Genomic DNA, 25,077 nt, shown 5'->3' with positions numbered 1-25,077 from the left:
GAGCTGTCAGCACAGAGCCCAACACGGGTCTCAAACCTACAAACTGTGAGATCATGACCTGAGCTGAAGTCAGACACCTAGCCAGCTGAGCCACCCACAAGCCCCTTTTAGGGATTTTTTTTTTTTTAAATGTTATGCCTAAGATGTTTTTTTATGCCTGAAAGTCCCAGTCTTACCCAATAACAATGATGGCGCGATTTTGTTACGATTATTACTCTGAGCACGGGTATCATTAGCTACAATTCATTGAGCCCCTTCTGTTCACCAGGAAGTACACTTTGCACACAATATCTCATTAAACCCTCAGAGCCCTGAGAAATAAGGGGTGTTCTCTTCATATTACAGGTAAGGAAATCAAGAGCCAAGAAGGCCATGTTCAAGGTCACAGAGCTGGCCTTTGACCAAGCTAGGACTGGGACATGGGTTTGTCTGAATGGTGGTGTTTTTTTATTAAGCAGATACTGGCACTGTTTCCTGCCATATGCCAGGCACTGTGCTGGGCACTGGGATCCAGGGGTGAGCCCAATATGCGGAGGCTGCTGACCTCATGAGCTCCCAAGCAGTGGGGAGTGGGTCAGGGGGGAGAACATCAGTTGGATTAAATCAAGTCAAGCAGCGATTAAAAATCAGTTTCCTCAGAAGATATCACATGCCTTAGTTTAAATCTTGCTTTAGATGACATTTTATGTTAATCTTAAAAAAGCAAACAGAGATAATTGGTGTTTAATCAAAACTCTCAATGTATTTAAGTAAAATTTTCAATCAGAAAAAAAGAAAACACTTACTCTGTGGAACTGTCGGTCTCTGACTCAACTGGGCACGGCAGAGGAACCTGGGTAGAAGGGTCACGCTGCCTTAGGCACCACTGCCACCTGGTGGCAGCCGCCGGAATTGCAGGCTAGGGGGCCCCAGCCATGACCAGCCTCTGAGGGAGACTGACTCCACCAGAAGGCACCTTTCCTGTTCTAGCCACCGAAACCCTCCAGGTACAGGTGACAGTGTTCCAACAGTGTTCCCCAGGTGCCTGTTCACTTGTAAATTGGTTACAGCTGGATCAGTATAGCTTTCATTTAACTGTTCTGCATGTTTGTTTCTGACCTTTAAATTGTCAGACCAAAAAACATGGTTACCATCGAATTCTTGTTCACAGATATAGATGATAAAGTGACATTAAATACAGATGAATAATTGGGCAGACTCTAGAACCAATTCATGCAAATAATAATTCTCTCTTTAGTTGGGTATCTTCAAACGCTATTAAAATTAAAATCTGTGAGTATCTTCAAACGCTATTTAAAAAAAAAACGAATTAAATTTGGCTCCTAATTACCCTGAACCTCACTCAAACCCCACGAATAACTCCCAGTTTCTGGAATTTTGTAGGCTCCCTCTCGTCTGCCTGCTGCCTGTGTCTGTGCGGTTCCCTCTGTCTAGAACGATCTTACTCCATCAATCTCTATTATCTGAATTATCTTCAAATGTCAAATCAAGGCTAACAACCTGTAGGGGGTTCTCTTAAATTCAGAACTGGCATTGTTGCAGAGCAATATCCCTAAAGAAATGGAAGATGGGTTTTGAATCCTCTCTTCATCTCTTTCATAGCTGTGACCATAGTTACATCTCCCTGTGTCTCGGGGGTTTCATCCCTTAAGTATGAATGATAACTTCCCCCCCCCCCCACCAGCATTGTTGTGAGTTTTTTTTTTTTAACTTGTAAATGCACGTAAAATGCTTACAACACTGTGCCTACTTCCTTATAAGCAATGGGGTGAGTGGCGCTGTTGATGACAGAGTTCCGTAAAGAGTTGGAACCTTGACCAATGCCTGCCCATTAAAAGACTGCCCACTCATTTTTTCCCCCTTGTCCATTCGGTCTTGCTTACAATAAAAAAAAAAAATCAATCTCTTTTTTGAGAGTTACAAATAATAAAAAATGTCTGACCTCATACCTCCTGGAGTGATTTCCTTCCTAGATCTATCCCGAGATGTATGTCACCCCCATGCTGCTAAGTGTCCCTGGCTGTAGGCTGCAAAGATTTGCATTTCAGGATGAAAGGTGTTAAGCGATGATGCTATTTTTGGTGACGCTGCTTTAGTCAACTTTATCTGACTGCTCTGTGTTGGCACCTGTGATTAGTGCCTTGGTCACCGAGGTATGTTTAAAACGTGCTTTCTCTGTGTTTTTCAGCCAGAGTCTTAAATGTCGTTCTGTGTCTCTGCCCAGGTAGTCGATAGTGACAGACCGGAAGGGTCTAAGTTCCGGCTCACTGGAAAGGGAGTGGATCAAGAGCCTAAAGGAATTTTCCGAATCAATGAGAACACGGGCAGTGTCTCTGTGACAAGGACCTTGGACAGAGAAACGATCGCTACTTATCAAGTGAGTGCCCCTCAAGTGCCCGCCCTGCATGCCGACATGTGGCTTTTGGAGGCTGTTTCTTCCCACTGAGCTCGTTATTTCTGTGTGTTTCATGAGACCTCGGGCTGTGCGGCTTTCAGTGTGTCTCTGTGGGAGCCGAGTGGCATTGAACCCCAACAGGGTAACGGTGGGGGCCCTATCTCATCAACAGAGTCCTCAGGCCTGTGTGAGACTTTGGGTACTGGAGGCCAAGGAAGAGGGCTCTTGGGGGATCTCAGAAGAGGTCAGAACCTTTAGGGCAACTTGGGCTTTCCAAAAACCAGCTTGATAACGAATAGCTATAAAAGGTGTAAACCTTTGGATGTGATCATTGTACTTTTAGAAATCTATCCTTAGGAAATAGGAGGTCATTTAGTTAGATTTTTGTGCAATAATGTTAGAGCAAGACATCATGCTTAGAACGGAAACGATTTTGCTAACTATTCAGCAATGGGGTAGTGGTTAAATTATGGCACAACTTTGCAAGGAAGCTTTGTACAGCCATTTTAAATATTTTGAAGAAGTCCTAGTTATTTGGGAGAAATTCAAGGTATTTAATGGAAACAGACACACAAATACATATGGAATCCGCGCTGCAGATTGAGTATTCACACATCACAACGGGCGTACATTTGTGAAGAAACGCGATAGAGGAAAAACCAAAATGTTAATCGTTGTGTTTGTGTGTTGTTGACTTTTTCTTTGTGTTTTCTGATTTTTCTAAAAATAATTAAGTTGCTTTTTTATGGAGAAAGAGCAGGCCCTTTGTAAAAGGATAGTTTTATCCTTTAGTGGATACCCATTCGGGACCCACAGACCAAAGCAGTGGCAAACAGATACTGGGGTGATCCCCGAATCTCATATGGGCTTGAGGTCAGTCCTATACCTTCTCTACAACACCGTCCATAAATTCCATTTTCACAGCCTGTGTTATAGACCCAAGCCTCTGAGGGTGGTAAGCTCAGTCTTTGAGGAACGTGTTGGAATTCTCAGACATTTTCTGGGAAAACCCTCCTTGGGTTGCAGCGCACCGGGCTGTGAGCAGGCACCATGGGAACAGGGTTCAGCCAACAATGTTTGCCTTCCATCATCGTTGCCCCAGCCTGTGTATTTCCCTGGCTCGGGGTCAGAAGGTGGTGATCGATTTCTAGGACAAGATTTGGCATCTCTGGTTTTCTTGGTCAAAACACTGCGTACGGAGACCCTGATCCCCCTTCAGAAACACTACTGCCTCTCCCCAAAAAACCCGTGTTCTTCCTTTTCTGCAGACAGAGGGAGGAGGGACACTGCATTGAGAAGTAAGGGCTCTGGGTGGGAAACAGGTCCCCTGGGTCTGGCCTGCCCTGTCACCACGAGCTGTTGACCTTGAGAAGACCAGGAAAGCTCTGGTCCTCAGGATCCCATTCATAAGATGCGAGTAACACTCACCTCCCTACTGGATTGCTGTGGGTGTTCAGGGAGGAGGAGACAGTCTGAGGGTGTTGGAGGAAGCTAAGTACTGGACAAATAAAGTGGTACGATGGAAGGTGGTAGAACCCCGTCTGCCCGAGGGCCCGGGATCCGGGGAGGATGTAGGTGCCTCCCAGACCCCCTTCTCAGAAGCTTTTGCCAAAGGGTACGTGCTGCGAGCCTCTGCAGGGGTACCATCTATCAGAGACCACCAAGGGGTGAGCAGAGTGTCTTAGGGTACCTAGGGGGGACCTGGTTGCTGTAGAAACTGAATACTGACACCCTCACAAAGTCCCGGGTCCGACTGGCCTCAGCAGTAACCGGGGGTGACACGGCAGCTCCTGAAAGGAAAACCAGCACAGACCGTAAACCAGCACCAGTACACGTCCTCTGCTCTTCCCATGCCTATGGTGGGAATATCCGTTAATTTTCAGACCCAAGAAACTAAGGATACAGTACATTTTGTAATTTCGTAGCACAGTGATAACAGTTAAGAGCTTGGAAGTAGCAAATTCTTTCGAGTCTCAGCATTGCCACTTACTGAGCTATGTGATCTTGGACGACCCACTCACCCTCTCTGATCTTATAATTCTCATCATGAAAGAAGACTAGTTACTGGCACCTCTAAGGATTGTACAAAATAAAATTACTAGCTGTGACTAACTAGCAATTGCTAATCAGTGAGTAAAATAGAGCCTGGTCAGTAGCTTGGAGCTTCTCATATGTTTCGTAAAAGTGAAGCTGTATAGTTGCATAGGAATTAAAAACATATAATTTTGCACACAGCCACGTTTGCCACGTTCCGATCACATCATGGACTAGCTGTGGGAACCTGGGCATGGTGTCTGCCTCAATGTTCTCGTCTGTAAAATGGGAATGATAACAGTACTGATCTTGCATGATTTTAATGGATGAAATGAGTTAACAATGCGTCAAGCATTTAGAATAATGCCAGAATCACATTAAGCACCATGTGATCTTACCACATGAGTCAGAGATTAATGATGTTGAGGAAGGTAAAGGAGAACTCCAAGGACTTTGTGTTGTCGCCCCGCCCACCCCGATCAAGCATCGATTTTCCATGGGCGATCTTGAGTTGTGTTAATAGTTGCATAATGTACTTCATAGCATAGTGATTCATTGTTCAGTTCATTTTTTTCTACACACGTTCGAGAACCTACAGAGTGCGGGGCTTCCTCCACAGTGTCAGGGGAATGTGGGGGGAAACCAGACACGCCAGATTCCCTGCCCTCACATGTAGCTTTCATTTTACCGCCAAGGCTCTGTTTCACAATGAACTGCTTTAAACTCCTCACCATTGGACAGGTGTCCCTGACAGGATGCTGGGTCTCGTTCGTTGTCTGACTTGGTTTACCCCTGGCACAGGGCTGTGTGTGCCCAGGGGAGAGATGCCTGGTGGGAATGCGGGGTCTTAGGAGAGTACGGGCTACAGCAGCCCAGCTTCCGCTGGCCCGAGCCACTCTCCAACCCCCCACACCAATGCCATCCCCCCCACACCTCCGCTCTTAGATAGGTCTTTGTCCTGTTTCCTTCCTATCACCCTGTGTTAGGTTCTCCCGTATCTGGATTGACTGGTTTACTTTCGTTAATATACTTTGGGCACAGGAATGTTGCAATCCCTGTCCATTTAAAGCACCTATTCAGAAATAATTTACTATCTTAGCAGCACAATCAGATCCATCCGTGTTCACCAGGGTCATCGTGGTTGGTAGCAAACACACCTCTTCAAAGAGCTGGATCCTCTGCTCCACTTTCCACGTTTTCCTTTCCCCTCTGGCAAGTTTGAAAAGCAGGGAGCCTGTGGGTGAATGAATTTCCATTATAATCGCTCCATTGTTGGTGGCGTTGTTTAGCCTCTAGTTAAAATCTCCTCACTTGCAAGTCAGGGCTACTTGCTGCTTCCCACACCCCACAGGAAAGCGTTCTGAACTAAGCCTTGGGGATTTGCACAATAAGAAATAACCGGGGACAAATTGGTCCTTGGGCCCCCAAATGTGTGCCATCATTAAAGCTACTGTTTATGGAACAATACATGGCTAATCCTGCAGGAAACGCTTCATACATGCTCTCTTATTTAACTCATTTCGCCCAGGAGACTACAGAAGTAGACGTTAACACCATTTTGCAGATAAGCAAAGAACTGTGAAGTAACTTGTTCAAGGTCTCCGAGCTGATGTGTGTGGAATCTGGGGTCCAGATCTGCTTCTCTCCACATCCAAAGCCCTGCACTTCTAACTACTAAGAAATGCCTCTTCCTATGTTACCCCCAGTTAGAGTCTCATATCTAATCTGCAAGTTCCCAGCCTTCTCTCCCAGGGACTCCACTTACTGGGGCCAGGGCGGAGGTGTGACTAGATGATGGATGTCTTCCCAAATCCCATCTTTCTCCATGACCTACTTCCACCTGCCCACCCCCCACCGCGGCCCCCAAAGGGCTTCCCAAGCCTCTGACCCAAAGTGGCACCTGGTAGAATAATTTAGCTCTCACAGTATTGGAAACTGACATATTAATGCAAAGCCTCCTGAAATATTACTCATTATTATGCATTTTGCCAGCATTTGAGTGATTTGTGAACTCTTCATTGGAATAAAGTACTGTAAATGATTCATGAATGACCAAGTTTATGAAATTCTATAAAAATATTAGCAGGTGGTAATGATTCCCTCATACTGTGAATATAATCTGCTGGCTGCGAACTTGTCAATATGGCAGGACAGGAGTGGAGTGGGGGACAGAGTCTGTCAGGCAGGTTGGGGTGCCAATAGACAGTCTGGGCTGGGTTTGACAGCGGATAGGAGGCAAAACAGGAAGAAAGGCTGTGGTAGTGTGCTGATGTCATGAGCAGGACATATTCACCCTGATCTGTTGTCCATGGTTGGGAGACATACTGAGGACTGGGGATGTCAGAGCTGGACAGGAGAAAAGAAAGGCACTTGGAAGGAGAGAGAGAGAACTAGTATTTACTCAGCATCTATTAGGTGCCCAGGAGCTCTCTAGAATACTAGATACACAAACCTGTGAAACTGGTTTATTATCTTGCCTTTACTCATCTAGCTAGCTGAGGGCCAAAGTGGTTCCCTAGATAAATGATCGTTATTAATGTTGGTGTTAATGTTTATTGAACATTTACGGTGTGCCAAGGCTCTATGCTAAATACCTAAATGATGATCTCATTCAATCTTCACAAAGATGAACTTATTAATGTTATCATGCCCGATTACAGAACTAGTAATTGGAACCACCTGTGTGCGTTGCCTCAGCACATAAGCAGGATTTCGTGGTCTCCTTCTGAATATTTGTTCACACTTTCTGGGGTATAATTTGCTCTCCTTCAAGCCAATTTCTTGGACATGTCTTGACTTTGTAGCTAAGATTGTTGCCCTAAAATGGGAAGCCACCCGGCAGAAAGAAGATGTCCTTGCTCCTGTGTTCCTCTTCATTCATGTGGCTCTGCCCCATTTCTAACCCATAAGCAGCTCCAAGACAATCTGGCAAAAAATGCATTAAAGTGAAAAATGATACTGTCGAGTGGAAATACATGTATCATACCACTCGTGATCCTAGAGAACTGAGATGTGTAGATTTCTCCAGATTGGAGAATTATTTACGTGATTAACCTGTGTATAAATAATGTCCGTGTGGATTGTTGTCCATGTGGATGAGGCACACATTACTTGATAGGCTTGCACTGCCCTTGATAATATTTGTACTTGGAATGCTCCCCCTGCCCTCAGGTATGGGGACCAGCTACACCCTTCTTCATCCACTAGTCTGGTCTCCCCCATGGCCATCTTTCTTAGGCAGGATTCTTCGTGGTAGTCAACAACCCCCCCTCCAACTAATGTGTAAAGAAAGGGATTTATTAAAGGATACAGGGAGCTTATGTAGTTGCCAGAGTATCCAACCACCTGGCTCACAGGGGACCCGCCCCACAGTTGTGCTACAGGAAATGCCCAGCCATCGATGGTACTGTTTTAGAGCCAGGGTTCTTCACCTTGGCACTATTGACATTTGGGGCTGGATAACCCTCTGCTTTGGGGGCTGGCCCGTGCAGCACAGGGTGTTTAGAAACACAGCTGGTCTCTAACTACTGGATCCTGATAGCAACCCCCATCCCAGTCTTGCTGGTCAAAGGTGTCTCCAGATATTATCGTTCATTGTCCCATGGGGGCAAAACTGCCCTCTGGCTGAGAACCACTTTTCTAGAGGAGTCGTCTCTGCTGCCACCTCTCCCTACCCCTCTGCTCCCGTGATGCTCAGAACTGGGGGAGGGTGGGCGGTGGGGAGCATCGCTGCCTCGGCTGCCCGGACATGTGGAGTGATCCTGACAGCATGCTTTCCGGAACTTAGATCTGCAAAGCAGAGCTGCTTCCTTAAGTCCTACTTCTGTTGCCAAGTCTAATGCTGGGATGTCCACAGGGAAGAACCTGGGTCATATGAAGGACTGTCGCTGAGCTAGCAAGGGGCTCTGAGTGGTGTTGACATCTACAGCATCGGCCACATCATCGGTACCACTTTATCCCAGGGAAGAGGCAGTCAGCGGGAGGCATGGCGGGCCAAAGGCAGGCCACCAGCCCATGCACAGGAGAGCGTGTGGCCTCACACCTCTGAGCTGCTCTCACTATTATAAGCCTAGCTATCAATAAGGCACGTGGCCTTGGAATGAGCCTTGATGGGGAGGAGACAGAAAACTTGGGTTAAAAGCTCAGCCTTGGGAATTAGACCTACTAAGGTTTGATTCTGCTGCCGTAGGAACTCTAGGAGGTTGCCATTTTTACAGGTGAAAAAAACAGGTGACTATCAGCCATTTCACAGGGTCGCCTTTTGGCAAGTTCTTTATTGTTTCTCATTTTCTCGTCTTTACATTGACACTAAGATGGCAGCATTGATGTGGCTTTGGAGTGGTGGGGGCGGGAGGGGGCGTGTCCAGAGCCAGCAGTCCAGAAATAATCCTTGAGACATCTTTGGTGTAAAACGGTGATTTTATTAAAGCACGGAACTGGACTTCTTGGCAGAGAGAGCTGCCCTAGGGTTGTCAGGAGTGACTGGGTTTAATCCTAAGAGGCTGGGGCAGGCAAAAGGGAGGCTTCCAGAAGGACTTTCGTATGCTAAAAAGGATCATAAAGATACCAGGAGGCTAAGTATTTGTCAAGCTAAGGTGGTTTTTCCCTCTAGTGAGGCATTAGCATTAAGACAGTAGTCGGTTCCTAGAGAAATGTTCCCCTCTGCCTGCCTCAAGTATTTGTCAATGGGCCACAGGTCGTAAGGAAATTTAATTTTGCCTGCCATTTCCTTCTTGCCTTTGTTTTCCACATCACTGTGGAGGGGAGGCTGACGTTAGGGCTCCCAGGAAACTGAGTCTATGGTTTTCTGGAGGTTAGGCTATTGCTAAGATTGCCTTTTTCTTGTAATTTACTAAGACAAACTGATGGAGACTCCTACACGACCGTGATCTCTATCGGGTAACCATTGTTTTTGCCCTTTCCTTTGCTGGGCAGCACACTGAGGACTGTCACACAGGTCCTGCCTTGGAAGTGGGGGCAGTGGGGTGTCAGCTTGTACGTTGCCCTCTGCTTGCCTTTGACCCCCTCCTCAGCGTCACGCCCTGGCTGTGTTGCAGTTGCTGAGCGGGGTGTACAGGAGAGTTGCTCAGGGCAGCCACTAAGTGTTCCCGCATTAAGAGCGATCACCTCGCGCACCAGTCTTGGAGGTAAAGCTCCTTGCAGGTGAAATAGAGCTGTAAGTGGTTGCCAGGCGCCCAGATCGCAAAGTTGGGTGCGGTAACATCGGTAACATCGTGTGAGACTTCTTAGAAGGGACATGTTTAGATGGGCAGTTCTTAAGGTGTGGCCCCCAGACCAGCATCTGTTATCTGGGAACTTGTTAAAAATGCACATTCCCAGTCCCGCCCAGCTGCAGTCTGGGTGTTCACAAGCCCTTCAGGGGGTTCTGGCGCTCACTGTTGTCTGAGATCCCCTCGCTCTACTGAGAGTGCTTCTGAATGTTTGCATGGCCACAACTGGCTTGATGCATTCATTTGCATCAGTGAAGGTGGCCTCGGACCCCATTCCATTACAGTTGTCCTGGGGTAACCCGTTTGCACCTTAAAGATGCTTATTTTTCTAGATGCTCTGGTACGCCGTGTGAAAGCCCTCTAAATCCAGTCTGTGGTCCTCAAAACTGCCTTTGTTTTTGTTTCGGTAACAGCTGCTGGGAGCCAGGCAGATTTGTCCCGGGGTTTCTTTGCTCCGTCCTGTCTAGACCTTGGATGACTGTTAAAGATCATGTTACTGAGTGTTTTCTTATATCTCAGAAACCAACCTTTTAGGCCAGAGATAAAAGTGTCTTCAGAATATTTGAGCTGGTACAGGAGAAAATTCCTGCTACGAGGAAGCTGGCCCCGGGGTCAGCAGAACCGGCTTTTCTGTCTTATTAGATCTGTAACCATGAGTGAGTCATCTGTGGTTCTCAAACTTTGTTGTGCATTAAAGCCATCTGGAGAGATTTTGTTTATTTTTTTATAATTTTTTAAGGTTTATTTTTATTTATTTTTGAGAGAGAGAGAGAGAGAGAGAGAGTGAGAGAGAGGAAGCAGGAGAGAGGGAGAGAGAGAATCCCAAGCAGGCTCCACACTGTCATCACGGAGCCTGATGCACGGCTCAAACTCACGAACCCTGAGATCGTGAACTGAGCCAAAACCAAGAGTCAGACACTTAACTGATTGAGCCTCATCTGGGGAGATTTTAAAACCCCTGAGGCCCAAGCTGCACTCCAAACCAATTAAATCAGGGTGTCCTGGAGTGGGACCAAGTACGTTCATAAAACTCCAGGTGTTTCCACCGTGAAGCCAAATTTGAGAACCACTGGATTAATATAACCCATCTCTACCCTGGTTTATTCCAGTGGGGATGATGACCCCTACCTGGTTGGTTTGTTGCGAATCTCAAGTTTCTAACACGTATTGTAGGAAATCAAAGATCTTACTTCTCTCTCAATCAACTGCCTGACTCTGAGCAAACATCTGAAGCACACTACTTTCCAGCATCTCTTTTGACACAGGCACTTAAAAAACTGAAATGCAGGAAAACAGAATTGGATAAAGAAATGAACAGGTTGTCTTGTAACTAAATTTGGAAAAAAAAAAAAAGATAATTCAGGGGCAGCTGAGCAGCTCAGTCAGTTATGTGTCCGACTCTTGGTTTCGGCTCAGGGCAGGATCTCACACTTCGTGAGATTGAGCCCTGCGTTGGGCTCCATGCTGACAGTGCACAGCCTGCTTGGGATTCTCTCTCTCTCTCTCTTTCTCTCTCTCTTCCTCTCCCCTGCTCTCATGCACTCTCCTCAAAATAAGTAAGTAAACTTGAAAGGAAAGGAAGTGAAAGGAAGGAGGAGAAAAGAAAAAAGAATTCAGGGTTTGGTTTTGGTTTCTCGTCACCCTGGTGCCCCTCAAGCATCTCCCTCTGGCTCCTTCCTGGTCGTCTTCACGATTCCAAGCACTTGATTTTGCAACCTGGCCTTATCTGCCAGGCACAGCTCGTGAAGCGGAAGCCAGAGGAAGGTAAATGGCATTGCCTGGATGAGACCGCCAAGGTGCTCCTGACTGATTATTTGGTCCACTCAGCAAAGATGCTTCCTCACTCGGGGCTGTGGGAGCGTGGTTTTCTAAACTCCATCAGCACAAACTCCTCAGAAAAGGTGCGGCTTGAGTCTTGGCGGGTGGGCAGACCTCACACCCCTCAGCCTTCTCCTCCCCTCGCCGGGCCCGCAGGCGGCCCCCACACAGGCTCAGGGACCTATAAACATGTGACAGCAGCTCCTCTTTGCTCGCCCGGTGTCTGACTACAGCCAAATCCGTTCCTCGTGGACCCGTTCCACCAGACTTGGTGGTGTTCGTCTTTCCAGGTGCCAGAGAATCATCACAATACATCACAACAGCAAGCGCCTTGAGATCCATTTAATCTGAGCTGCTAAGTTTACAAATAAGAGCCAGTTCAATAACTGGCCAACAGCTCTGACTCCCAGTACTCAAAATCTGTTGCCGATGTTTGGTTATCCAGCGAAAGCAGGCATTGAGGCTGACCACTCTGGGACCAGATCCTGCAAACGCAGATGAAACTTTCTGCCTCCCACCGCTGACTCTCCAGCTCTCTGCATTCATCGCTAGGCATGAAGATTCTTTTTTTTTTTTTTTTTCATTTGGTGAAAACGAGCAGGGGCGGGAAGGTGTTTGTTCACGGGCGTGGACTAGGATGAAAGAGGCATAAAGATTGGAACAGGTCGTGCTCTGCTCCTTAAAGTAAGCTTGACTCTCTTGGGTTAGAGGGCAGAAAATGATGGGAATTAGTCTTTTTTTATGAGATGCTGTGCAAAATTGGATGTGAGGAACAGAAGCTAATTGACCCAATTACAAAAGACAGGGTGCAATTCTGGGTTTAACCACTATGGCTGTGAAGCCAAGTGACAAAGGATGATGTAATTCAGAAGAGAGCTACCCCTCCCACCCCTAACCCCCCCGGGAACTCAGGTAGCCCTCTGTCTTGGGAAGGTTAGTAATTAAGGGGTGGATGACCATGGTGAAATGGGCCACTCGAGGGGAAGGATGAAGGGGAAGAAGAAGATGACATTGATCCGGAGCCTTTGTGAAACCAGCTTTGGGCACCCCAAGAGACACTTGGGGGAGTAATAGCATAATGGCGACTGAGTTCCCCTTGAGCATGTTGGAAGCCGGAAGTTCTCATGATGGGAGATTGATACAGATGGGAGTCATGTCTCATCCTGTGCTGGGGAGCCACCAACCCCCAGGTTACCCACCTCAATTCTGGCTGGCCCACTGCTGAATGTTTAATTGGGGCAGATTTGAAATGGAGAGAACCTGTGGGCAAAATCCCAGGGCAGAAGGAGAGCGTGAAGGGCTTCATGCTTTTGTTGGTGGAGTTTATCTTCCAGCCAAGAGAAGTGGAGGGAAATGGGGCAGCACTTACAAAAAGGCAACTTGGGACCCCAGGAGGATGCATCCATATCAGGGCCGGCATACGCCTGGCAGCCGCATCAGGTAGGATTCAGATCAACCACAGGACTGATTCAGCTGATGTTGACAAGATGCCTGATTCATGTGAGCTGCTGTTTCAAAGTGCTGGAGACAGAGCTGCAAACAAACCACCAAGTTCCTGCTTTACAGAACTCCATCAATAAACAGCGGTTAGCAAGTATGTGACATGTCAGGTGGGTATAAGGACTGGGAATAAAAATGGAGCAGATTGAACATGCAGAGAGGGATACGACGTGCTGTGTGGTCGTGGCAGGCCATGGCAGGAGATGACATTTGGGGGCAGGCCTGGTGGAAAGTCTGGGGGCAGAAGTATCCTTGATAGCAGGGGTTCTCGACCATATTGTCACCCACAGTCAGCAGATGTTTGTGCCCCCCCACCTCCCAGGGACATCTGGCAATGTCTGGAGACATTTTTGGGTGTTACAATGGGGGAAGTAGTGGGTCAAGTAATCTAGTGGGTCAAGGTCAGAGATGTTGCTCAGTATCTTAGAGTGCACAGGGCAGACCCTGCATGCTGTGATCTACAGGCCCCAGCCCAGGGCTGGCCTCTTAGAGGGTCTGAAAGTATCCCATAGTTTGTTCACTCAGATATTCATCAAGCTTGAATAGATGAGAGGTCTGTGTTTGCTTCTGGGGCACCAGAGCCAGGGATACTGCCCCCGTCCTTGGAAAGCTCACGGTCTAGCTGGGGACATCACCACAGGGGTCAGGAACAGCCTTCCAGAGGACGTGATGTAAAAACAAGTGCTTGAGAATGAGCAGTCAACCAGGTGACAGGGAGGGGGGGACAGGTCAGGAAGAGTGTTCCAGGGTGGAGGGATAGAAGAAAGGGCTTAAGGCACCTCCGAGGGATCTGGAGAGCAGGGCCTCTGTGAGAGACACAGAGTGGACAGGACTGGCAGAGAATTCCCAGGCCCCGTGTGCTAACGTGTGCTAAAGGATGAGCTTAGAAATAATACCCCATGGTGACGGTGACAGGCAGATGTTAGAGGATTTTAGGCTGCAGAATGACACGATCCGGTTTGGGTTTTGTGAGTCGTGTCCCCAGCTCTCTGCAGCCAGAGTGGCACATGTCAGATGTCAGATAAACAGCTTTCTCACCCAGGAAGACCTGGGAGATGCATCCAGACTCATAGTGGGGACATTCACTGCCCTTTGAGATTAAGGGTAGCAGGAATCCAGGAACCAGGCCTTGTAGGGCTGGTAAGGAGCTTGGATTTTATTCTAAGGATACCTAAGAGGGTTTTCAGTAAGCGAGTGACCTCCAACTTGCATTTCGGGGAGATTTATTTCAGCAAGTCGACAGTAACACACAAATTGCCGTGAAATGGAAATTAATCCAAAGACTCATTCATTTGTTGAGAAGCCGGTACCTACCAGGCACTCGGGAAAACAGATAAAAGATAAAGCCCTGACTTCCCCAAGCTCGGCATTAATGTTCCCTTGTAGACAAGAGTAAACTAGAGAAATTTTCTTTATTCTGAATCCACATGTGGAGGAGTTGGGGAGCTCCATACGTTGGCCGGTCCTTTCCGTGTCGTTTGCTTCAGCCTCCAGGCCAAGTGAACATTCTTTGTTAAAATTCCAGGCTTTCAGTTCTGCTTTCTGTGGGGGTTTATCGGTGTGCTATCTCAAAATCATTTATTAAACACAGTTGGCTGGACCTGTTAGCTATTGATTCCTTTGATTGGCATGTGTTTTAAGATCTTTATTATGAAGACGGCTTATCTTGTCCTAGCAGCAAGGCATTCAGTGCAAAAAAAGATCATTCCCGTATTCTTTTTCTTTCTTCTAAAGGTGCACAAGTTTGCATCGCGGGCCCCCTAAGCAGAATCCATGTTTTCTGGTACCATGTTGGAAGGGTGACTGCTCACTGAAAAGGATTTGCTTGCCCTCTGTCACTCAGGGATGCCCGTTCCCTGCCTGCCGCTGGGCCCACACTGAGCCTACCTCCGTGTGCCAGACCAGGCACTCCAGAGGTGGAGTAAAGTGAAAGAAGCCTGAGAAAATGCATCCTCGCTGCGTGTCGGCTTAGCGTGTCAAACAACATTAGTGGGATCCGAGACCGGATTGACGATGTTTGACAAGAAAAAGTCAGGAGGAGAGCCCTGTGCTTTTCCAAGTTGTGTGCTTCTCACACCCACGTGGCTTTGGGGTGCACGTTCCTTTGATGGCTAACACCTGGGGCATAGCACAAGTGGTCTTGGCCAGCTAGTCATAAAGGCTCAGAAAAGTGGGTGACTGGCATTACACAATTAATTGTAAATGCATTTTCTTTCTTTCCTTTTTTTTTTTTTTTTGTTAAAGTGTATTTATTTTGAGAGAGAGAGAGAGAGAGAGAGAGAGCAAGTGGGAGGGGCAGAAAGAGAGGGAAAGAGAGAATCCCAAGCAGGCTCCACACTGTCAGCACAGAGCCCAACACAGGGTTCGAACCTATGAACCTTGAGATCATGACCTGAGTTGAAGCCAAGAGTCGGACACTTGACTGATCGGGCCACCCAGGTGCCCCACGTAAATGCATTTTCGGTTCAAGTTTCAGTGCAGAGCCAAATGAACTTTACACACCACAACAGCAAAACAGGGCCTGAGAAGCCTGCGGCTGTAGCAACAAGACGAAGCTTCTGGTTGCTTCTCTCTCCCAGCACTCTGCTTCTCCGGAGCACTGCGCAGGGAGCTGAGTGCAGGGCTGAGCTCTCTGCCGGGGGCTGTCCTGCCCGGGGCCTCTTCTGAAGCTGGCTCTTGCTGTCAGTAAGCAGCAGCACCCATGATGCAGTGACCGCGTGTAGGCTTACTTAGCCTTTGTGGTCACTATTTCTCTAATCCTCACACTGACTCAGTGAGTTAGGAACCTGTATCAATTCTCGTTTCTGCGGTAACAATCTGTCACAACCTGGTAGCTTCAAACCAAAACCCTCTGTGACCTTACAGTTCTGGAGGCCAGAAGTCAGATATGGTATCCCTGGGCTAACGTCAAGGTTTCCGCAGGTAAGGCTGGTTCCTTCTGGAGGCTTCAGGGGAATCCATTTCCTTGCTTCCTCCAGCTTCTAGAGCACGCCCCCGTGCTTGCTTTGGCTTGTGGCCTCTTCCTCCGTCTTCAGAGCCAACAACAGAGGGTTGATTCCTGCTCACACTGACATCTTTCTGGTTCTCTACTCATTCTCTGTCTCATGTTTAAGGGCTCTGCAGTCACATGGGCTCCACTTGGCTAATCCTGAATAATCTCCTTATTTTAAGTGCAGATGGGGGCGCCTGGGTGGCTCAGTTGGTTAAGTGTCCGACTCTTAATTTTGACTCGGGTCATGATCTTCCCTTTTGTGAGTTTGAGCCCCGCATTAGGCTGTACCTTGACGGCACGAGGCCTGCTTGGGAATCTCTGTCTCCCCCTCTCTCTCTACCTCTCTCCCTCTTTCACTTAAAAATAAATTAATAAACATTTAAAAACACAAATCTTTGAAAAATAAATAAATAGGGGCGCCTGGGTGGCTCAGTCGGTTAAGCCTCCAACTTCGGCTCGGGTCATGATCTCGCGGTCCGTGAGTTCAAGCCCCGCGTCAGGCTCTGTGCTGACGGCTCGGAGCCTGGAGCCTGTTTCAGATTCTGTGTCTCCCTCTCTCTGACCCTCCCCTGTTCATGCTCTCAAAAATAAATAAAATGTTAAAAATTTTTAAAAAAAAAATAAATATTAAAAATAAATAAATAGTCAATCAATCAATCAATCAATCAATCGGCTGGCCAGCACATTAATTCCATTTGCAACCTTAGCTCCCCTTTGTCCGGAACCTAACATAGTCACAGTTTCTAAGGACCAGGATATGGACACCTCTGGGGGCCACCATTCTGCCTATCACCATACCCCCCTTCTACAGATGAAACAGTAGAGGCACTGAGCAGGCTAGGAATTTGTACACCGTCACCCATGCTGGTAAGTGATGGATGGTCTTCAGCTCGGCCCCAGCTACAGCCACCTGCTGAACCTGGGGACAGAGGGCACAGCCGCCAGTGTGGCTGCCAACAGAGAGAACTAGAAAGGGGAACCCTCGGCCGGCCCTCTGTGGCAGTCCCATGATTCTCTCTCTTAATAGGTGGAGGCAACTCGCTGATGAGTTTTCCCACCAGAGCAACAGTGTCCAGGCCTCTTTCACACTGTCCTCATTTCTCTTCTTGAAGAGAAGACGTGTGCTTACATTGAAGTGTTTAGAGTTTCATTGTGTTTTACGAGGATTGTCTTCTTCAGGGCTAGTGAGAATCGGAACAGTTGGACGCTGTATTTTCATGTCATTTCATTGCTGCTTTGGATCCATTATTTAGCCCAAGGGGAGGCCCCAAAGAGTCACCTGCTATCACGCCCTCTTACCCACGGGATGGAGTATCAATTATTCAGCGTCATTAGGCGGGTACCAGCACACCTGATCCTGACCCTATGCTAGTCTTCGCTTTATTTATTTTTATTTTTTTTAATGTTTATTTATTTATTTTGAGACAGAGAGAGAGCAAGCAGGAGAGGGGCAGACAGAGAGGGAGAGAGAATCCCAAGCAGGCTCAGTGCTGCCAGCACGGAACCCGATCTCACGGGGCTCAATCTCACGGACCATGAGATCACGACCTGAGTTGAAATCAAGAGCTGGACTCTCAACTGACTGAACCCCCCGGGTGCTTTCCTCTAAAGTGAAAGCGCGTAGGCCTTGGACCCAGGCAACTGCAGAGTCCTGCCCCACTGCAACTTACACAAAATGGCGGCAGCCTGGCTTGGCTCCACACTGACTATGTCGCATTTCCTGAGCAATCTCTTCCAAGGGCCCCCTGCCATGCCAGGGACACTGCTTGAGGCACAAGGGATTTGAGAATGAATAGAGCAAGAGCTTTATATTCCTAAGAACCTTGAAGGTAGACACTCTTTTTTTTTTTTTTTCCTTTTTTTATTTGGAGAAACTGGGGTTTAGGCAATGTCAGGACACAGGTCACATAGCTATAGGTGAAAGGGCCAAATGACAAACCTGCTTCCTCTGTCTCCAGAGCCCAGGCTGCGCGCATTGACTCCATCACACTTGATGGAAGTGCTGAGTGCTTGGCTTGCTCACTTAAGCCAGGGTTCTCACCTAAGAGTGGTGCTGGCCCGCAGGATCAGGGGCCGTGTTGGGAGGCATTTCTCTTGTCACCTCGGGGAGAGGGATGCTACGGACAGGCGGTGGGTAGATACCAGGAATGCCACCAAACCTCCTACATTCCCAGGACAGTGCCCACCCAAAGAATGATCCAGCCCCACAGACCAACTGTGCCACCGCTGAGAAACTCTGGTATAAAATGAGAACAATCAAACCTACTCCTGGGGGCGGGGTGGCGCCTGGGTGGCTTAGTCGGTTAAGCATCAGACCTCTGCTCAGGTCACGATCTCGCGGTCTGTGAGTTCGAGCCCCGCGTTGGGCTCTGTGCGGACAACTCAGAGCCTGGGGCCTGCTTCAGATTCTGTGTCTCCCTCTCTCTGTGCCCCTGCCCGCCCCTCTCCCTCAAAAATAAATAAACCTTAAAAACATTTTTTTAAACCCACCCCGTAGGGTTGCTGTGAGCTCTGCATGGGATCACGTGTGTGCTCAGAGGGTGAGCGTTCCATCTAACCAACGTGAGTTTTCACCAACCCAACTCCAGGGTAGCTGGCGACCCGGCCCCAGCGTCTCCACCCCTGATTCTGAGACACGCCCAGTAATGTTCTAGCAGAGCTCACCAGCATTCACTCTTTATTCTTCATGGTGTTTTTAATTTTTTTTTTTTCTCATTGCAAAAGACAAATCCCATTTCCTTACTCCTGAGGGAAAACTAATTCCGGCAAAGGCCATTTGTCTTTGGTACCTTAAGATCTCGATAATTTACTGCAAGTTTATTTTTATTGAAAATTATGTAGATATTATTCAGAAACACAATTTCCAACTATACGGAACACTTAAGCAGATTATATTTTAAGTGTTAATACATAGAGTGAGGATATATGCTCGAATGTGCATTTCTCAGAGACATTTTTTTTTCTTTTTTTATGACTCTCTGCCTTTGAGATCCTCAAACTTGTGTGCCATGAAGTGCTGAAGGATTAAAATATTTTCCAAATGGATATTATGTTATAAGTTATGGGTTGTTACCATTTGACTGCAATTCAAACTCATGACACTTTATATCGCTTATATGATTAATTCAGAAATGATTTGCATTTAAATGCATTTAAGATCTTTTACTTGTGATTCCAAATGTACCTATTTTAAGCCTGGCAGAGACACTACAGTCTCTAAAGTGTGTGGACCACCCTCCCTCAGTTAGGTGGACCCAAAAAGGATTCAGATATTAATATACGGCATAGCTTTTTCAAAGCATTTCTGGGAACTGTGAGAACTGCGAAAGAGTTGCCCATCAGAGCACAGGGGCACACGCACGCACGCTCCCTTGGGAACATCTGGGAAACACCAAAAGTTTGGGAAACACTGGAAATTGTAATTGCTTCTTGAAAGCTCACAGTGCACATTTAACACAGTAAAGACATTTTAAAGACCTGCAGTTGAGAAACCTGTTTAAGCCAGCAAATTCCACATATTTAAAAACCCAAGCATTCAACAGCATTCTCCTAGAGGAATTATTAACCATTACAAAAAAAAAAAATCACACTTTGGATAATGTTGGGGGGGAAAATATTTCATTGAGATCAGAAAGGAGCAGTCGGCATGGAGAGGCCTGATGGATGCCCACCCACTTTCCTGGGATACTGCACGGTCAGCCATTCTGGAAAAACGATCCTGGAGACATTTTGACATTCTTTCTCCATGAATGTAGTGGAAACTGGTTCCCATCACTTCCTGTTGTTTCAGTTTGTCCATGACCTGATAAACAAATGTGGTCTATGCACACAATGGGATATTATTCAGCCATTACGTCAGGACGATGTACTGATTGATACACGTGGAGAATTCTCGAAAACATGATGCCGCGTGAAAGCCAGACACAGAAGGTCGCATGTTGTGTGACTCCACCAGTACGAAGTGACTCCAACAGGGAGATCCATAGAAACAGAAAGCTGATGAACAGGGGAATAATGGGTATGGGGTTTCCTTTGGGGTTGGTGACTCTAGATAGTGGTAACGGTCCTGCAGCATTGTGACTCCTCTAAATGTCATTCACTTGTGCTCTTTAAAAGGATTAATTTTGTATTTTGTGAATTCACCTCAATCTTCTTTAAATCATGGGAAATAGAAAATGGTGAGGGAGGAGGGAATGACAGGGCAGGAAAACCAGGAGTAAAGAGGGAGTGGAGGAGGGGGAGGAGAGAGAAGAGGGAAAGGTGGGCGAGGCTGAGGGGACAGAGAATATCAGGGGGCTGTCCCACTGTGGTCTGCAGGGCAGCATGGACAACTGATCCACGTTGGACAACTTGAGGAAAATATAGCCTAAAGAGAGGTTCAGAACACAAGACTGGCCGTTGAGAGAAGGTGGGAGAGAAGGTGGTTCCCTTGACTGAGAACACACAGCAGGGCAATGTGTTAATGACCGTAGCTTGGTGGCCCACACTTATGTCTTTGCTCTGGAGAGGGGGACGGGTGGCCATGACACTAACAAAGCTCAACTTTCAGGGCCGTTTCTTGGTTGGGCCCTTCTGAAGCCCTGTTCCCCGTGTTGTGTTGTGACTTTGTGTTCTGCTTAAAGTAGACCTCCAAATTGCATAACCTTCAGTTTCCCCACAACTTGGATCAACCCCTGTGAGCTAGCCTGGTAGAGCCTGTGTCTCTTCTGACATTGTCAAACTTCACACTCATTAGTGCCTGCTAAAAGCCAGGTGCTTGCATATCACGGAAGGACTAGACAAATGTGGTCCAATGGAGCTTTGTGCAGTGATGGAAGTGCCTGCTTCTGCACTATCCAATATGGCGCAGGCCAATATGGTGGCCACTGAGCACCGGATCTATGGCTAGTGTAATAATGAAATTGAACTCTTCACTTTATATAGTTTTAGTTCATTTTAATTTAAATAGGCACGTGCTGGTAGCTACTATGTAGGCAACTGCAGATCCAGGAAATCTTGTGTGAAAAGCTACCTTTAGCATCGTACAAGTCTATGTTCATATTAGTGTTACCTCTTGCTAGCTGTGTCCTTGAAGGCAGATTGCTTAATCTGTGGGCCTTAGTTTCCTGACCTGTGAAAAGGAAGCAATGATAGGACCTACTTCCTAGAGCTTTTGTCAAGATGAAATGAGATATTGCATGTTGAGTGCACAGAACTGAGCGTCTAGTGAGTGCTTTGCTAAACATTGTTTGTGCCTTCTGGTGTTGGCTTCATCCAGGCTTTACACTGGAGTGCTTTGAAGAAATGACGTATCAGAGATGATGTAACTATGCTCAGGGTCATATAACCAACCAGAAGACAGGAAAGTGGGAATCTAGTCCCATGTGTTCCAAAGTCAAGGTCCATGGGTTTGCTGTCACACTGTGTTTCTTCCTCCTTGGACTCCTTGGTTGCCAAGTTCATTTCTACCAAGGGAATAAGATGGGGATTGAGGAACAGCTCTTGTTTTTCTCCATAAGCTGGTCCGTTCAGTATGAGCTGCTCTATTCTTTGTTGAGAAAAGGTGTCTAGGAGCCGTTGAAATCCTAGGGAAAACTCGTGAGTGGTGAGTAGGCTTCTGTCTCCACAGTGGTCTTTGTTTCTTGCATAGGTTGGTTCCTGGTAGGTTCTGGGCTGGACTGGCAACCAAGATCCCGGTCTCTGCCATGTCAACCACCTGAAAGTTCTGACTGAGTCAAATCCTTCAGATACACTGCTCATTCAACCAATCTTGGCTTGTGTTTTGAGACATCGAACATCCCCTTTTGAATACTTTCTTCTTCATTCTGTACAAAGCTGTCTCCAAATCCTAGAGGACTAGGTCTGACATAGATACAGGCAAGACAGACCTCTTTTGTTCTAGCCATGTTGCGAGGAACACATACATGCTGCTGTCCTCACCTCTGGGCTAAGAGTTGAGGCCTGGAATGAATCTCTTACTGAGATCTGAGAGGTGAATCAGCCCCTGCAAAACACTCTGTGTGTGCCGTTGAAAGCATCTGGATTATACTCTCAAGAAAAGCTGGTCTGGGGGCTAATGCTTCACTGCCCACCCTAAATACAGTGCCTGTCTTGTCACACTGGCTCTTTAACCGCCCTGACCATGTCATTCTTAAGCGAAACAGAGTGAGTTTTCATTAATGGGAGAGATCAGCGGTAGCTCGGTTATAAGTTATCGCTGTAGACGCAGAGCAGCAGGGTTAGGTCCTCAAGTTGGAAATAAAAAAGACGAATGGGAAGAGGCAGTGAAGTTAGTGCCTTCCCGCCTGGGTGCTTTGCCACCAGAGCGCGAGGGAAGACGGGAAAGCCCTTTCAAAACACAGAGTGGCTACCAAAGGCAATTAATACCTTTTAATCTGAGAAAGATCCATCTGCCCTGGTAAGATTCACGTGCCTCCCTCCAACACCGTGGCCCCAGGGTGGTCCTCTTTTGTTCCCCATTGAGCTGGGGGCATCACACTGGCTAGCTCTGTAGCTGCCTGTAACTGTCAGCCTTTCCCAAAGGCCCTAGGGGCCCCAGCATGTCAAGAAGACAGAAAGGTATGGCAGCATTGTAACCAGTCTCTTCCCCGTGACTGTATTTGCTCATTCTGAAGTGTCCCTTCTCTTTCCCTCCTGCCCCACTCACTCACTCATTCACACACTCAATTCAGCAGATGGCTGTTCGGCCCCTACCACCTGTCCGATTCTGCTCGGGGCACTAAGCGATGACCCAGAGTTCCTGCTTTTGGGGAACTTATAGCAAGAGAGCAGGCAGGTGCTGCTAAGTGCCCCTGAGTAGAGTTCAAGAGGGCGAGGAGGATGATAAAAGTGAGGAGTAAGCAATCTTCTGTTTTATATGGGATCGTCCAAGCTGGCCTCTGTGAAGAGGAGACCGTTAAGGAGAGGCCTGATGACAAAGAAGGATGTGAGCCATGCAGAAATCTGCACGGAAAGAGAGACACACGGGTGAGCAGCCAGCCAGACTGAGGACTGAGAGTGCTACAAAAGCCAGGGCCCTGCAGCCTGGGAAGGAGCTCAGGGAAACCCCTAGGGAAAGATTTTTATCCTTTGTGAGGTGACCTCGATTCTTTCCCCAGGGCCTGGAGCCATTTCAACAGCCCTGAGAGCAAGTGCAAAGGCCCTGGGGGCAGAAGTGAGCTCAGTATGTTTAAAGAAGATAGGAGGAGGAGGAAGGGGATCCTGCAAGGCCTTGCGGTCCTTCGTGTGGGCTTTGGCTTCTGAGTGAAATGGGAGACGTTGAAGGTTTCGAGCAGGGGCAGGATGCAATGTGCCACGTCTGTCACCAGGGATTCTGGCAGGGGTGTGGCAGGTAGGCTGAAGGGGGCCGCAGTGAACGCAGAAAACCAGGCAGCAGGCTACAGGCTCTGGTGGCAGGCAGGTGAGAGAGGGTGGAGGTTGGTGATAAGAGGGGGTGGGACATGAGATGTGTCTAGTAGAAAGAGACAAGAGCATTTGCTGCTGGATTAAATGCAGGATGTGAGAAAAAGAGGCCTGGAGAGGGACTAGGGGTCACAAGGAGGGACAGATTGCCGTTTACTGACGTGGGGTGACGGAGAGGAACACACACCCAGAGGAAGCCCGTGCCATATGGAGATGCCGTTAGATGCACGGGACGGTCACCCTCTGGGACTAAAACTTTCTGAATCGCAGCCACGTAAACTCAAACCAAGGGTTTCTAAATCCGACGCATTTGGAGGAGCTGAATGGCCCTTCAGGATGGGCTGGGCTTCTGGAAGGATGTACAGGCCCCCCGCAGGGCGAGCCCACCCATGGCGGCCACAGGATCCATCATGGCTTAGGGCATTAGGCATCTCAGTCCCAGGCACAGTAAGATACCTGGGAGGGGAAGGTGTGTCAGGGGACTGGCTTCTCGGAGGACCTCTTTGTCAGCTTGGGCCACCATAACAAAATGCCGCAGACTGGCACTCAAACCACGGGAATTCATTCTCACCTTTCTGGAGGCCGGAATCGGGGTGTTGGGAGGGCTGGTGTCTCCCCAGGCCTCTCTCTTGCCTCGGAGACGGTTGTCTTCTCGCTGAGACCTTACACGGTCTCTTCTCTCTGTGTGAGCCGCGGTGCACAACTGAGGAAACTGAGGCACAGAGAGGTTACGTGGCCTATGCAAGACATGGTTAGTGACCTAGTAATCGGTGGAATCCTGCCTGGCAAGCTGGATATCAGGTCACCATACTCACGTGAAGTCCGTGTTTGAGAGCCCAGCCTCAGCGAAAGTGAAGCTTTATGGCAATAACAAATCTATCGAACAAACGCTTTATCCCTACTGCCTTAGATTTAGATTTTTTTTTTTTTTTTTTTTTTTGGAAATACAGCATCACCATTTTCAGTGTGTCTTCCTCATCAACTATGAAGCCTTTGCACGTACGGCTTTACCAGCTTCGTGGAAAAGGCTTTCGGGGACCCACCCAATTCACACCCATAGAAACGCAGAATTCTGAAGCCCGTCCACATGTCTGCCGTGTGGACAGGCTTAGAAATAAATTAGAACTATACATAAGTGCCAAGCTTTCTGCTTGGCGAAGGTGTATTGACCATTCTTTCTTTCTGCATCCACTTATGTTTCATTGCCGACTTTTCTGTCTGTATTTTCGTCTACAGCTCTGTCTTTACTGATAGTGTTTGTTTTAGATTTGTGAGCTGTGAGAGGGGCTGAGGCAGCACGCTTTAGACGGACTCCTCTGTGTTGGCACAGCACGTTGTAAATAAAGACCCAATAATTCATTCAACAAACAGCTAGTGAGCGGTTACTGCGCGTGAAGCAGAGTGCAGGGCGCATGGCTGATACTCAAAGGTGTGGCATCAGGGATTCCTGTTTCCCCAGAATCACATTATTAGTGATAACAGTGTTGGGGGACCAGTTTTATAGAGCCCTATCCTGCCTTATCTGCCAGGAACTGTACTCTGTGTTTGACATGCATTCTCTTGATTACTCTGGGCTGCTGAGCAGTGTTTCCCAAAGCGTGTTCCTCAGAACACTCTTTGTGGAAAAGTGTCGATGGATGCCGTATGTCAGGGGTCCGCAAGACCACCCCAGGTTTTGGTAGTTCTCTAAAAGAACTTAAGGACTC

At 47.7% G+C, this 25,077-nt stretch overlaps 1 protein-coding gene across 2 annotated transcripts in view; it reads left to right on the top strand.

The window, feature by feature from the left end:
- The window catches only part of CDH13 (cadherin 13), a 1,023,179-nt gene that overhangs the window by 531,373 nt on the left and 466,729 nt on the right, over window positions 1–25,077 (top strand). Inside the window, exons 5-6 of one of the 2 annotated variants that reach the window (XM_053210797.1) lie at window positions 2,225–2,377; window positions 24,985–25,068. In XM_053210797.1, the coding sequence (XP_053066772.1) occupies window positions 2,225–2,377; window positions 24,985–25,053 (222 nt within the window). In that variant the 3' untranslated portion in view covers window positions 25,054–25,068. Of the gene's footprint in view, window positions 1–2,224; window positions 2,378–24,984; window positions 25,069–25,077 lie in introns of those variants that run through there. The other variant, XM_015083822.3, reaches the window with a different exon arrangement.

The sequence above is a fragment of the Acinonyx jubatus genome, chromosome E2 (assembly GCF_027475565.1).
Source record: "Acinonyx jubatus isolate Ajub_Pintada_27869175 chromosome E2, VMU_Ajub_asm_v1.0, whole genome shotgun sequence".
Classification (NCBI taxonomy): Eukaryota; Metazoa; Chordata; class Mammalia; order Carnivora; family Felidae; genus Acinonyx; species Acinonyx jubatus.
Note: the sequence above shows the minus strand (reverse complement) of the source record. Positions and strands in the feature narration are given on the sequence as shown.